Source organism: Stegostoma tigrinum, chromosome 39 (genome assembly GCF_030684315.1).
Source record: "Stegostoma tigrinum isolate sSteTig4 chromosome 39, sSteTig4.hap1, whole genome shotgun sequence".
Taxonomy (NCBI): domain Eukaryota; kingdom Metazoa; phylum Chordata; class Chondrichthyes; order Orectolobiformes; family Stegostomatidae; genus Stegostoma; species Stegostoma tigrinum.
In genome coordinates this window covers 11,524,980-11,539,618 of record NC_081392.1, presented here as the reverse complement: position 1 = coordinate 11,539,618, position 14,639 = coordinate 11,524,980, and the positions used below count along the sequence as shown (strand labels likewise).

Genomic DNA, 14,639 nt, shown 5'->3' with positions numbered 1-14,639 from the left:
AGGGAACTGGAATAAATAGGGAGAGAGGGGGAGGCGGACCGAAGATGAAGAGTAAAGCAGATAGGTGGAGAGAGTATAGGTGGGGAGGTAGGGAGGGGATAGGTCAGTCCAGGGAAGACGGACAGGTCAAGGAGGTGGGATGAGGTTAGTAGGTAGATGGGGGTGCGGCTTGGTGTGGGAGGAAGGGATGGGTGAGAGGAAGAACCGGTTAGGGAGGCAGAGACAGGTTGGACTGGTTGTGTGGTGCAGTGGGGGGAGGGGACAAACTGGGCTGGTTTAGGGATGCAGTGGGGGAAGGGGAGATTTTGAAACTGGTGAAGTCCACATTGATACCATTAGGCTGCAGGGTTCCCAGGTGGAATATGAGTTGCTGTTCCTGCAACCCTCGGGTGGCATCATTGTGGCACTGCAGGAGGCCCATGATGGACATGTCATCTAGAGAATCACATTTTATTATCTTGGATTCTCCAGCATCTGCAGTCCCCATTATCTCTGCACTTACTTCTTGTGTTTCTCTTGGCTGTAAATGAGAGGAAGGGAATTACAGGGAGCGGCTGAGGATTTAGAGAGTTTTTAACATGATCACAAATTTGAGAGTTGAGCTGTAAATGGACCAGGCCCCAAGATAGGTCAGTGAGCTGCAGGGAGAGAAAAAAATGGAGGTGGAGATCTAGATATGTTCCATTACTATGAAGAGACATTGAGTAATTGAGATATACAGTACGGAAACAGACCCTTTGGTTCAACTCATCCATGCTGACAAGTTATCTTAATCTAGTCCCATTCACCTGCATTTGGCTCATATCCCTCTAAACCCTTCTTCTTCACAGAGTCAAAGTCTTTGTGTACCCATCCAGATGCCTTTCAAATGTTGTTATTATACCAGCCTCCAGCTCTTCCACTGGCAGTTTGCTCCATTTATGCACCATCCTCAGTACGGAAAAAGTTGCACCTCAGATCCCTTTTATATCTTCCCCCTCTCACTTTAAACCTATGCCCTTGAGTTTTGGACGTCCCTATTCCGGGGAAAAGACCTTGGCTATTCACTTTATCTATGCTCTCTGTAAGGCCACCCCTTTGCCTCCAACATTCCAGGACAAATAGCCCCACTTTTATCTTATTTTGGGCAGGAATTTGCAAGGTGTTGCAGGGCATTTGTGATTTTAGTCATACAGAGCACAATGGCATAGAAAACAAATGCGGGAATGCAAGTTTTGTTGCTTATTCATGAATTCACTGATGTTCTATGGATCTGGTTGGACAGAGCTTCATTATGTATACACATTCTCCTTTGAGTGGGGGTGAGTGATAGGCTGGGGGGCGCGCCTTGCTCCTCAGAGTGGGGGGGGGGGGCGCGGGCGTGTTCCCGCGACGACCTTTCAGTCTCTTGGCAACAGAATATCATATTTAACCCTCCGCCACACCCCCTAAACAATGCCTTCGGTTTTTGGGAGGCTGAACGGCATGCGCGTGCACGGGGCGGGATCGCGCTCCCCGAAAGGTGGAGAGTGTGGACACCAGGACGGAGGCGCGTTCCAGGGCGGGATCGCGCTCAAGTGAACGGGAGTGGGGGGGCGCGGCGGTGTTGGGGGTGGGGTGAGAGATTGTGTACGAGCACGGGGGCGCGTACTAGGACGGAATCGCGCTCAAGGGAATGGGAAAGAGGGTGGGAGGATCAGATTGTGTACGAGCACGGAGGCGCGCCCCAGGATGAGATCGGGCTCAAGGGAATGGGGTGGGCGGGGATTGCTTACGAGCACGGAGGCGCGTTTGAGGACGAGGTCGCGCTCGAGGGAGGTGGGGTATTGTGTACGAGCATGAAGGCGCGTTCCAGGGCGGGATCGCGCTCAGAGGAATGGAAAGGGGAGATTGTGTACGAGCATGGGGGCGCGTTCCAGGACGGGATCGCGCTCAATGGAAGCAGGGTACGAGCGTGGATGCGCGTTCACGGGAAGACTGTCACACTGTGGTGTGGGGAGAGCAAAGGAGGGAGGGTGGATGCGGGGCGGAAGGTGGTGTTGGGGGTGATGAACCCTGAGAGTGAGTAGCAGCTCAAACTCTCTGAGTGTGTGTCTGGGGGGGGTGGTGCAGTAGTTTGCACTTCTCTCTCCCCACACCCCCCCACCACCAACCCACCCCTTTGCCCCTGCCCCCACACTAAAGCCCCGTCCCTGGTGCCGATGCTGGAGAGTCTCCCCTCCCCGGGGCTGCGGAGCGCTGTGTGCCGGCCAGAGCAGCGGGAGCGCAGCGGGGGGAATGGAGAGCGCGGCCAGCGCTGCCGCCGCTGCTGCCGCCGGCGCCGGGAATCAGAGCTGGAGACCGGGGCAGCGCGGGTGAGTGAGAGCCGGCGAGCCTTGGGGTCTGTGCGGGAGAGCAAGGGGCTGGGAAAGTCGGGGAGAGAGGGGAAGGACGAGATTGCAGAAAGAAGGAGTGAGAAATCGGACAGAGGAGGAGAGTTGCGGGGGGGGGGGGGGGGAGAGGTGGTGGTAAAGGGAAATATGTGAAAAGAGGGAACGAGAAATAGGAGAAAAACGTGAAAAGACGGAATGAGAAACGGGGATGTGTGTGGAAGGAGTGAAATAAAGGGGATGAGAAATCGGAGAGAGAAAGAAAAGTGAAGTAGAGGAACGAGAAAAGATTGAATGAGAAACTGGCGGAGAGAAAAGTGAAAAAGAGGGAATGAGAAATCGAGAGATAAAAGAAGTGTGAGGGAACTGTGAAATTGGAGAGAGATATGTGAAATGAGGGGATTCAGAAATTGGAGAGAAGAAAAAAAACGAATGAAAAAGGGGAGTGAGAAACGAGAGAGATGAAAAACGTGTGAAAAGTGGGCGTGAGAAATTGGACAGTTAAAAGAAGTGTAAAAAAGGGAGTGCGAAATTGGAGAGGTGAAAAGGGAGTGAGGGGGGAAGAAAGAGTGAAAAAGGGGAGTGAGAAATTGGAGGGAGAGAAAGTGAAAAGGGGGAGTGAGAAATTGGAGAAAAAAGTGTGAAAAGGGAGAGTGAGACTGGACAGAAGGGAACATTCAGGAAAGACAATGAGGTGAATAAAGAAAAACTCAGAAAAGTCAGAATGGAAGCTGGAAAAGTGGGGAAAATTGAATGAGAAATTGGAGAGAGGGAAATTCAGGAAAGAGAAACAGAGAAGGGTTAAGGGAGCATTGCAGGAAAGAGGGAATGAAAAGTGAAAAATGAGAGAGTATGGGGAAAGAAGTAATATGAAGTTGGGGACAAGGTGAATGAAAAATGGGGAAAAGGAAATGAAAAACTTGGCGAAGAAAGAAATTTGAGAGAATGAAGTGTAAGAAACTGGCAGAGAGTGGGGAAAACGAGAGAAAGAGAATCTGAGAAAGTGAAGGCTCGACTGCAGAAATGGTGAATCTAGGGAAAATAAGAAGCTGCAGAAAAAAAACTGTGGGACAAGTGGGACAGGGATAACTGGGATAAAGTGGGAATGAGGGGAATGAAGAGAAGATTGCAAATTGGAGAAATAATAAAGTAGTTTTGGAAAAGAGAACTGGGAGAGGTAGAGAGGAGGAGACAAAATTAGAAAGGGGAAAACCAAATGAGAAGGAAAATGAGGAAAGGAAATATAGGGTGAAAATCTAGGGAACAGCATGAGAAATTCAGTTAAGGAGGAGCTGTGATGACAATGAGAGGACCATGAAGAAAAAGAGGTGGCAAAAGGAACTGAAGAGGAACTGGGACATGGAGAAACTGAGAACGGAACTTAGAGACACCAGAAAGTTAGGTAGCATTGTGTCAAACTGTTGGGCTGAAGGCGTTTTTAAGGAAGAGTTTAGGAATATAAGAAAAAAGTAGATTCAATGGGGTTAAACCTCTTCCAAAATGGAATATCGGTATGGCAAAAGAGAGAGACTGAAGATTGAGTGGGAATAAAAAGAGTGGTGGGTATGTCAAGTGAAAGATTGTGAATTGGAAGGTGAGGCGGTGATCTTCCAATGATCAAATGATAAGAAAGCGGTAACTAATTAAAAGAAAGAAAACAAGCTGAAGAGGACAGTAAACACTTCCAGCTACATACGTTCATTTACAAAGTATCAGGACAGATGAACGGAAAACAGAGACAAATAAGTGGGAAAAAAAGATGAGCAAAAAATTAGAGGGAGAAAAAAATGAAGAAAATGAAGATCATAGAGGTGCAAGCAGGTAAAACAAGAAAGGACAGTGATGAGAAAGACGGACAGTGAATAGCAGGAAAGAGGATTAATTTCTTAATTTGAATAGTGAGTGTATTGTTGCTTACTTGGCTACATATGAAGGTTCAGAAATAAAAGTGTGACCCTTGAGCTTTAACCTGGAATTATTAGCTTCCAAGTGTTGTATTTACAATAATCATCGCATGCTTGTGCTGTTTTCCGAGAAATATGATATTGAACACTTGAACCAGATCAAAGCAAAGGAGGTGGTTTAGTAATGTATCTGAAATAGGTGCTTGTTGGTGTGGCTAAGTAGATAATCACCAGTGGAGTTCCTTTATAACATAATATTTTCACAGATCCTCGTCTAATGTTTTGAAAAAATATGCAACTTGTTTGACAAAACAGTTTTGTTTTAAAATGAACGTATTGTTGATCTCAAATATGTGTTTTGGTTGGAGCAAATTAAACAGTTTTCACTGTAAATATTGACGCGTGAACAAGATAGAAGGAGTTCTCTCTGTCTAGGAATTAGTTAACTTTTTAAAATTTATTTCGAGTAGGACTTAACCAAAACAAAAATGAAATTTGTTTGAGGGGTAACTTTCACAAGGTGTAAAGCTGTGCAGCAGGAGATAATGAATGGTTTGGGTTCAGCTCCGGCTTAAGGAGAATCAAAAGAAGCAGAATGGTTCTGAAGCTGATTGCTAAATACTGGAGACTCCAGGCATTTGGGAGATTCGGCCTTGCGTTACTGACCTGAGATGCTGGGCACTCCCCCTAATCATCATCATCTTAAAGTCCTGGCACTCTAGTATCTAAGTCTTTTGTAAGAGTACGGCTGGTTTGTGTCTGCAGCAAGCAAACCGGCTGCAGTTGAAGAAAGTGCAGTAGATGTATTGTACGCTGACAAGAGCTGGAGAAAGAGAGAGATCCATGCATGAGACAGACAGTTGCCAGAGGGGAGTGAATCGTTCCATCTTTGGTCCTTTTTGCACATCCAGGAATTGACAAACAGGCACTTGTAAGCAGTTGAGTGAATGGCCAATTTCTGTCTTTAATCTGCATGCTTCACTGTGCCTTCTCAACCGCAGTGTTGCGTTTGTATGGGCATGGGATGTTTTTATTTCAGATCTATAGATTATCTCATGGCGAAGTCATGCAGTTTTGCTGTTTCTATTTTGCATTCATTTTGCTTTCCTTGAGAAACTTTTAATTTAATTTAAAGCATCTGTGACAGTCAGTTATTATGACTGAGCTCTCTGCTGGCTATGTAAGGTGTCACTCTCTTCCAAGTCTGTGTGGAGGAGGTTTATGAAGCTGCGAATGGGAGGAACTCCGAATTGAAATGCAGAAGGTGATGGAGAGAAACAAGCTTCGGCCATGGGAAAGAAGGAAAGTTGAGATTAATATTCGGGCTTTGTGGCTGTTCTAGGAGATGAGATGTTAGATTCTCTGTCTCGCTCTCTCTTTTTCTCTCTCTCTTCTCTCTCTCTTTCTCTCTTTCTCTTCCTCCCTCCCTCCCTCCCTCCCCACCACCCCCCCAACCTGCAACCCCGCCACCATTCCCAAAGCTTGATAGCATTCCCAGACCTTTTGCTCTCTATTTAGTACCTTTCTTTCACAGCATGGATGTGAGTCACTTTTTGATTCAAGGTTTCTATTTTTGTTCGACCTGACTTGTGCGTCTGGGGTAAAGTTTAAAGGAGGGAGGGATATCTTGGAGCAAATGGGTGAGCCATCATCTGAAAATAGGGCTGAGGCGTCCTTTCAGGTGAACGAACAGGACTTGCAAGTTTGAAATCTTTAATTCTTTTGCTTTGAATTTCCAGTCTTGGCAGCACATCCATTTGGCCCATTGTGTCAGTTCTAGCACTTCCTGCATTCCTCCACCCCCTTCCCTGTTCTTCATGGTTCTCATGTTGTTGGTCTTTCCTGTGTTTAGACCCTGAAATCTTTTCCCCAAACCTTCCCACCTGCTTCGAAGATTCTTTGTAAATCCTGCCTCTTTGACCCAGCTCTGCTATCAAGTCCTTTTGTGGTTCAGTGTCAAAATTTTGTCTAATAGCCATCCTGTGAAGCAGCATATCACAGTGTTAAATATTCCACATAAATGCAAATTGGTGTTTCAGGAGCTGTTCAACTCAACCCATCTCTTCCCCTGCAGCTCTGCAAATGTTCCCCTTGCAAGTATTTTATCTGGTTCCCTTTGGAAAGTGCCAGTTGAATCTGCTTCCAGCATCCTTAAAGGTAGTGTGTTCCAGATCACAACAGTACTCGAGCATTTTGCACATCTTGCAGCTTCGAAAGAGCTTTATGAGCCAGTGGCAGGACCAACTTTGTCATTGGAACCCCTTAATGATGGAGAGATAATACCAATGGCAAACCAATGAGTGTGAATCCAGAAATGGTAGGATAGAACTGGAAAAATACCAGGCATTTACAGCAGGTTGTGTGTGCCAGAGAGGGTGCAAGGAATGAAGAGAGACCACTCAGCCCTGCAAGTCTGTTCCCGCTTCGCTGCTTAGTCCAATTCATGCTTTGCCAACCTCTTTGTATCTGAAACGTGAAGTCGCACACCAGTGGGTCACAGTCCAACAGGTTTATTTAAAGTCACAAGCTTTCAAAGCGCTGCTCCTTTGTCAGGTGAAGACTTCATGCGACAAAGGAGCAACACTCCGAATGCGTGTGATTTTAAACAAACCTGTTGGACTGTGACCCTGGCATTGTGTGACTTCTGACCTTGTCCACCCCAGTCCAACACTAGCACCTCCACAACATATCTGAGGCATCTGCAGGTTTCTCCCCATTTCAGATTTAAGCTTTCACGCAGACGCTCATGCTTAAGCTCACTAGCCCTCAGCAGTACTTCTGGAATGACCCAACACTTTTCAGAGCCTGCTGGCAGCAAGTAGTTTTTCAAAATACCTTGGGTGGGTGGAAAAATGACTGGGTAGGTTTTCCGAGCAACCTTCAAATTCTGAAAGGAGAAGGACATAAAAAGCACGTTAAACTGCTAATCAGACTTCCCAGAGTAGATTTCCTCTTGCCAGACCTTGGCGAGGCATTGATATTCATAGTTTGGGGCCAGTTTGTAGAGAAAATGGAGTTTTGACGTAATGAGATGGCGCTTTGGTACATTCATCCTGGGGAATTTTGGTTTAGGACATCCAAACTCTTTATTGCGTGGGGTACACAAAGAAGGCAGTTAAATTTGTGCTAAACTTTTCAAAGCATTTTGCAGTCTGCATGGTCATAATGTAGCAAACCTGGCAGCCAATTTCTACACAGTAAGCTCCACAAAAGAAGCAATGCTAAAATCTGTTGCTTATGTTCTAACGGTTGGTCTGGGCATCACGTGAAACTCCCTGAATTGATTTTAGTTTTTTTCCCCCAAAGCCAGAAACGGCGGGCAGTTCCTTGTTTAAATCTCATCTGAAAAGTGGCACCTTGGGCAGTGCAGCACCCCCTCAGAACAGGTATCGGGTTGTGATACTGATGTTGGCACTCAGACCCCAGGAGTGGGCTTTGAGCCCATGACTTTAAGAGGAAGGAGACTGCTGTACACTCACCTACAGCATGCAAATGGAACAGTGCCACAGGAGTGGGCAAGAGGGATGATGACTTTGCAGAGTTCACATGTTGCAAGGCTGAAACCGGAAGGTGTCGTAATGTGCAATTTTCCAAATAGGTATGTATTTCTTATGGTAGGGGAGCTTATGAATGAGCTGGAAATTTCCTGGGCTTTTTTTGTTCTATAAAGAAGCAGGTATTCTTTTAACTCCTCTCATTCTCGCATTATTTGTTTTGCAAAGCAGTGTGGTGCAAACAGTGTGGGTTCAGTTCCTGCACTGGCTGAAATTACCAGGAAGAACTCTCCTTCCCAACCTCTCCCCTTGCCTGAGGCATGGTGGCCCTCGGATTATACCACCACCAGTTGTCACTCTCTAATGAGAGAGCAGTCCTATGGTCTGGTAAGACTGTGGTATCTCAATTTCAGTAGAGGCAGTCCAGAGAAGGTTCACTGGGATGGAGGGATTGTCTTACGAGCAACGGCTAAACAGGACGGGCCTTGCTGCAATTTAGAAGAATGAGGGGTGATCTCATCGAAACATTTTGGATTCTTAAGGGATAGTAGGAACTGCAGATGCTGGAGAATCTGAGGTAACAAGGTGTAGAGCTGGATAAACACAGCAGACCAAGAAGCATTGAAGGGTCTAGGCCCGAAACATCAGCCTTCCTGCTCCTCTGATGCTGCTTGGCCTGCTGAGTTCATCCAGCTCTACACCGTGTTATCTTGGATTCTTAAGGGCCTTGACAGGGTAAATGCTGAGAGGATGTTTCTGCTCATGGAAGAGTCTCAGACTGGAAGGCACAGTCTCAGAGTAAAGGGGTGCTAATTTAAGACTGAGATGAGGAGGAGTTTCCTCTCTAAGGGTTGAGAGTCTTTGGTACTCCTTGCCACAGAGAGCTGTGCGAGCAGAGTCCTAGCCTATATTTGAAGATAAGAGATCCTTGATCAATAGGAGAGTCAAGGGTTACGGGGAAAGGGCAAGGAAGTGGAGTGAGGAATGTTGGATCAGCCACAATCCTATTGAAAGGCAGACCAGGTACAAGAGGCCGAACGGCCTACTCCTGTTCCTATTTCTTATGGTCTGATCCTTCTCTCATCATGTCTGTGTGGGGTTAATTGGATGGGAGTGGGAGTTTGCAAGGGAAATTATAAAGAGTTGTTCAGAATTGCTGTAACCACATTTGATGGCATGGAGTTGGTGATCGACCATGTTTCTCTCTTCTTAGATGCAACTCTGTAGTTTATGAAGGAAATACAATTGTGTCTGTTTGAAGCAAATAATGGCCAGGTGGTGCCAAGCTTGGGGTTGCAGACTGTGGGATGAAGGGAAGGCGGAAATGAAAACTGACAAACACACAATCTTGTTGATGTTGCTTAAAGCACACTGCAGCTTTATAAGAAGTGCTTACTAATGGTGATATTTGTAGTGACAATCAAGAGGGTGACTAACGAAAGGAAGATGGATAATGGGCAATGTGATTTAGCACAAATGTCAATGAGCGCATTCTTTTGTGTGTAAGAGGTGATCTTATTGAAACTTAAGCGACTTTAAGGAGCCTTGAAAGGGTGGATGTGGGGAGAATGCTTTTTCTCTCATGGGCAGGCAGAGGATGCTGTTTCCTAAGAAAGGGCCTCCCAGTTAAGACCACAATAAGGAGGACTTTTTCCCCTCTGAGGGATGTTACTTCTTGAAGTTCTGTCTTCTAGAGAACATCAGAGGCTGAGTCCTTGAATATAGTCAAGACGAGTTTGAGATTTATTCTCTTGATTGGCGAGAGTTATGGAAAGCAGTTGGTGAAGTGGAGTTGAGGCTTCCTTCAGATCAGTTATGACCTTAGTGGTTGGTGGAACACAGTTGAGGGCCTGAATGGCCTAGTCCTATTCCTGGTATCCTGGCCAACATTCATACCTCATCCAACCTTGCCAAAAGAGATCACCTTGAGATAATGTCCTGTTTGTTGGCGCTTACTGTGCACAAATTTCCTGCATTATGACAAGTGATGTAGTTGAGGGAGAAGCTGAGATTATTTTTCTTAGATCGTTGATGGTTGGTGAGAAATTCAGTAGAGATTTTCAACATCGCAAAGGATTTTATGGGCATCAAAAACAGAAATTGCTGGAAAAGCTCAGCAGGTCTGGCAGCATCCATGGAGAGAAGTCAGACCCTTCCTCAGATTTTGTAGGCATCCCTACCAAGGTCGGCATTTGTTGCCCATCCCAAAAGGAGTGGCTAGCTAGGGCCATTTCAGAGGGCAGTTAAGTGTCAACTGCCTCGTGTGGGTCTGGAGTCACGTGTAGGCCAGTCCAGGCAAGGATGGCAGATTTCCTTCCTAAAGTGAATGAGAGGATCTTGACAAAAAATGACAACAGCCTCAGTGGTGGTGAATAACTTTTTAAATTCTTGAGTTTTGGGGAAAAGAAAATTCGTTAAATTTAAATTCCATCTCCTGCTGTAGCAACATTGGAACTCAGAACAGGAGTCTGTGTCTCCAGTTTAGTAATCTGGAGAGATTATTGCTACCTCCCGATGGAGTAAATAGGGAAAAATTGGTTGTAAGTTCAGTAACAAGATGATAAAAGATTTAAGATGACTTTGCAAAAGAGCCGGGAATGAGATGAGGACAATTTCTTTTTACACAGTGAGATATGACGTAAAATCATAAACTGAAACAGCGAATAGATCCAACAGCAATTGACAAAAAGAGAACAAACTGAAAATGTGCAGGTGTTTGTGGGGAGAGGGGTGTTATAAATGTTGGGACAGGTGTGCCAAAAGGCTAGCATGGAAATTTGATGGGCAGAATGGATTACTTCTGTGCTGTAGCATTCCAAAAGACAGTTTAACTCTCTGTCTGCTGGAAGTAGCCTTTGGTTCCCAAAGCAACCTTCTCACTATCTACGCACCTCGAGACTGCTGTCAGATTTATCACCCGGTGAATTCTTTGCAGACCAATGATGACATTAGAGAATTGCTCAGAACCAGAGGCTGCCACGTTAAAACGACAAAATAAATGTTGCTTGTGTTTCTGGAACGAACAGGAAGAAAGAACAGACTAAATGGATTGTGTTCGGGTGATTTGCTAGATGCTGTCGTGACACAGTGTGGAACCGGGTTCGGGGGCTGAAGGGCCTGACCCTGTTCCTTGAATTATTATTCTGTTCTTTTTCTGCTTGTTACCTGGCTTAGCATCTTGGGGAAGACTTGATGAACTGAATAGAAAGAGAGGTTTGCATTTGTGCAGCATGGGTCACAACTGTGAAACGTCCCGAAATGCCTAGTAGCCAACGAGACATTTTTTGAAGTGCAGGAAATGCAGCTATCAGTTCATGCACAGCAAATTCCCACAGTGTGAACAGAAGCAGATTTTCTGTTTTCATTTTCTGTGCAGCAGTTATTGTGGGACAAGTGGACATCGAGGCTTCCACCCCCACGCACCTCCCCCCCAACCCCCAAATGAATTGCTGTGCTGGGATTTTTACGCCCATAATGTCACATCTGAAAAGCAGCACCTCTGACGGTATGGGGCTCCCTCAGTACCACGTTGGAATGTCTGTGTGTGGAACCTAGGAGTGGTACTTGAACCCACAACTTTGAGACTCTGAAGAGCAAACTTGCTGCCCACTGACACATTCTGTAATCCCCTAATAGTTGTTTCATTATGAAGTCATATTTTATTACAATAATGTAATAGGCTGAATAGCCTAATCCTGTTTCTATAATTCTGATGGATTCCTGTATTCTTATAATTTGATAGATTCCAAAGGTAATACTTCACTGATTTATTACAATATATGAGTATTTGCACAGGGACAGAGCAAATCTAAGAGATATGATTTGAATTTTGCTTTCAGGCTGTTGGAATCACACCTGGAACCAATATTCAAATTATTGTATCACTGCATATTACATTTTTAAAAAATGAAAACAGGTTAGAATTCTATAGTTCTATTTGCAGTTAAAGTATATTTGATGGACCTTAAGCCAATATGCACTATTTCCTTCAGGCTGTCTGTTGCATTTTTAGGTTTCTTTGCTGTTTTCACTTTGCAATGGGAGGGGTTTTTAAAATTAATTTTTTAAAAAAGTGCAGCTTTTTTTTCCTTTTTCTTCCACACCATTATCTCTGTGTGAAATTTGTGTCGCTAATTTGGGCAAGGTATATCCACCTCCCAAAAGCCCCATCCCAACCTCCACCGGCCACACTCCAGTCCTGTCCCTCATGGTAGGCCACGCTCCCAGCAAAATGACGCTTGGCCATTCCTCACAATGGTCTTTGTTGCCCTGTCTCCAGTGTTCCCCTGAGGAAGTGCTGGACTGTCATGGCTGCTGTCTCTCTGGATTGGGGATTCAAATGACCAAAGTGGGGGAGGAACATTTGCACAGAATGTGGTGGCTTTTAGCAGCACTCGGCAGGTGCTTGAGGGGGAGTTCTGTAGGCGAGAATTTGGAGGAAGAAGAGAGGGAGGCATGGGGTGTGTGCCCCTCATATCTGTGTCAGTGGGCAAGTTGGCACTTCCATTTGGGCATTGCGCCCCAACATCTTTTGACTTAAAGTGGGGTCAACCCGCACCGTCCAGGCTGCTGACAGGAACCCCACCTTGACCAAGTCCTGCCCCACACCCTTCCACGCCTTCCTCCTTTGTGTGGATGGAATTTCTCCCAGATTTTGTTTTCTCCAGCATTTTGATGTAGTGCCGATGAAGGAATGGATGTGTACTTCCAGTGTAGGATGGTCGGGGGCTTGAAGCAGAGCAGGGTTTGCATGCACCTGTTGGCTGCCATCACCTCGATGACGGAGGTCATGGGTTGGGTAGGTACTGTCAAAGAAGGGAAATGGGGAGTTAAATGTCTCGCTTATGCTCTGCTCTCTAGGCAGTGTCTCCACACTGAACCCCCAGAGAAATTGGAGAGTGAGAGCTAAGAAGTCTTGCTATAACTACATGGAGAATCTTGGTGAGATGAGCTGAGTATTTAGGTATCCTTAATATGACCAGGGACCAGTGTCACTCTGCAATGTAGCTGTCGAGGCAAATGATGTGTCTAGAGATTGCTGTGTACTGCCTGCATGAGTTTAACTGTAAACAAACCTACCAAATTCAAGCCAATGGAATTGGCTGGTGTCTGTAGTGCAATTGGTCAGCGCGTTTAGCTATAAACTGTTGGTGGGTCAAGACCACCCAGGGACGGAGCTTTTGCTGTTTTCATTCTGTCAGATTTCTTTGTTGCACTGTTCTGGATGGTCAATGGCGTTAGGAAAATGTTCCCCAAACAAAAATCTTATCCAGTGTGTAAACATAAAGGCGTTTTTATATAGAAGGTGGCACGGTGACTCGGTGGTTAGCACTGCTGCCTCACAGCGCCAAGGGCTGGGTTCACTTCCAGCTTCGGGCGACTGTCTGTGTGGAGTATTCACATTCTCCCTGTGTCTGCTTGGGTGTCCTCCGGGTGCCCAGGTTTCCTCCCACAGTTCGAAGATGTACAGGTTAAGTGGATTGTCCATGCTAAATGGCCCGTAGTGGATTAGACATGGGAAATGTAGAGATACAGGGATATGGTGGGTCTGGTTATGATGCTCTTTGGGGGTTAGTGTAGACTCAATGGGCTAAGTGACCTCCTTCGAGGATCCTATGATTCTGTGTCTTACATATAGCATAAGTAATCCCTGCAATGGGAGGTCTGGAATTAGGGATTACTGTCTTGGAGGAAGCAATCAGTGTTTTAGGAGATGTCAAGATAAATTTCTGCATTTAGCTTGTGAATTTTTGGAATTCTGTACCCCAGAGAGTTGTAGATGCAGAGCTGTTGAGCGCTGGATATTCCAGACAAGAACTGATTAATTTGTTTTTTTTTGGTTTAGAGAGAATGGGAGCAGTGCAGGAGGGTGGATTTGAGATCCAAGATCAGCCAGGATCAAATTGAATGGCAGGACCAGCTCAAAGGACTCTATGACTTATTCATTCTTTTAAATTCTGTTTCTAGCCCAAACTGATTGTATTTGTCTGCAGTTACAGGATGTTGGACAGTAATCATGATCTGAAACCTCTTTTTTTTTTGTGATCCACTGTTTCAGCAAAGACATTAATTGCATAACGTATGGCCAGAAAAATAGATTCTTTGTCTACAAATTTTACGTCCGATAACATGCTAAATATGTAGGTATAACATGCTGAATATATAGCAATGTCTTTTCTCTATGATGTAACCTGTCTCAATTGTACTTGTGTTAGACAAAGCAGGATTTATAATACACTTCGGAACAAGATGAAATCCCAGCATTTGTACAGCTGTCACAGCGGGAGAAGGTTTTATTCTGTCAATGTAAGGTCGTCATGTGGACGATAAACAATGTTTGTAATGTGAATCGTTGAAATCAGATGCTGGCATTTTTAATGTTTTTAAGTAATTTATTAGGATTGGAAATGGCAGGTTATTTTCTGAATGAAGCAACAGTTGCTCTTGCTGTCTCTATCTTGTGAAAGGCTCTCCCTGTGTGCTTCGCTGTACTTTTTGCTCTTTCTGCATGTTTGCATCTCTGCTCCAACTAGTTGTCTATCTGTCTTGTTCTCTCTTTTTTTTACTTTTGATCTCTGTGTGATAATCTCTAGGTATCTCTCTTGCTGTCTCCCTTTCTCTAATTTTGACTATTTCTCTTTCTAGGTATCTCACTCGCTTTCAGTCTATCGCATGAGCTTTCTCAGTTCCATGCTGTTGCTCTGTAAAACTCTTCTGCACTCTGTTTTGCTTGCACTCTCTCTCTGTATCGCACTCTTGCTTTCAGTCTCTCTCTCACCAGGTTAAAATGATATACTCACCCCAATCAAATTTCTGTAGGATGAATTTTCCAAAGAGACTGCTTTTCAAACAAGGGTCTCCCATTCTCTTTGCATTCATGTCAAGCTGAGCTA

The 14,639-nt window shown here is 45.1% G+C and overlaps 1 protein-coding gene across 4 annotated transcripts in view; it reads left to right on the top strand.

Moving 5' to 3' along the window:
• Positions 1-1,255: 1,255 nt before the first annotated feature.
• The window catches only part of npas1 (neuronal PAS domain protein 1), a 392,502-nt gene continuing 379,118 nt past the window's right edge, over positions 1,256-14,639 (top strand). For 2 of the 4 annotated variants that reach the window (XM_048522251.2, XM_048522244.2), the window contains exon 1: positions 2,226-2,333. Coding sequence is in view for 1 of the 4 variants with exons in the window: in XM_048522249.2 (XP_048378206.1) it covers positions 2,257-2,333 (77 nt within the window). In the remaining 3 variants the exon portion in view is untranslated. Of the gene's footprint in view, positions 1,302-1,981; positions 2,334-14,639 lie in introns of those variants that run through there. The other 2 variants (XM_048522247.2, XM_048522249.2) reach the window with 2 other exon arrangements.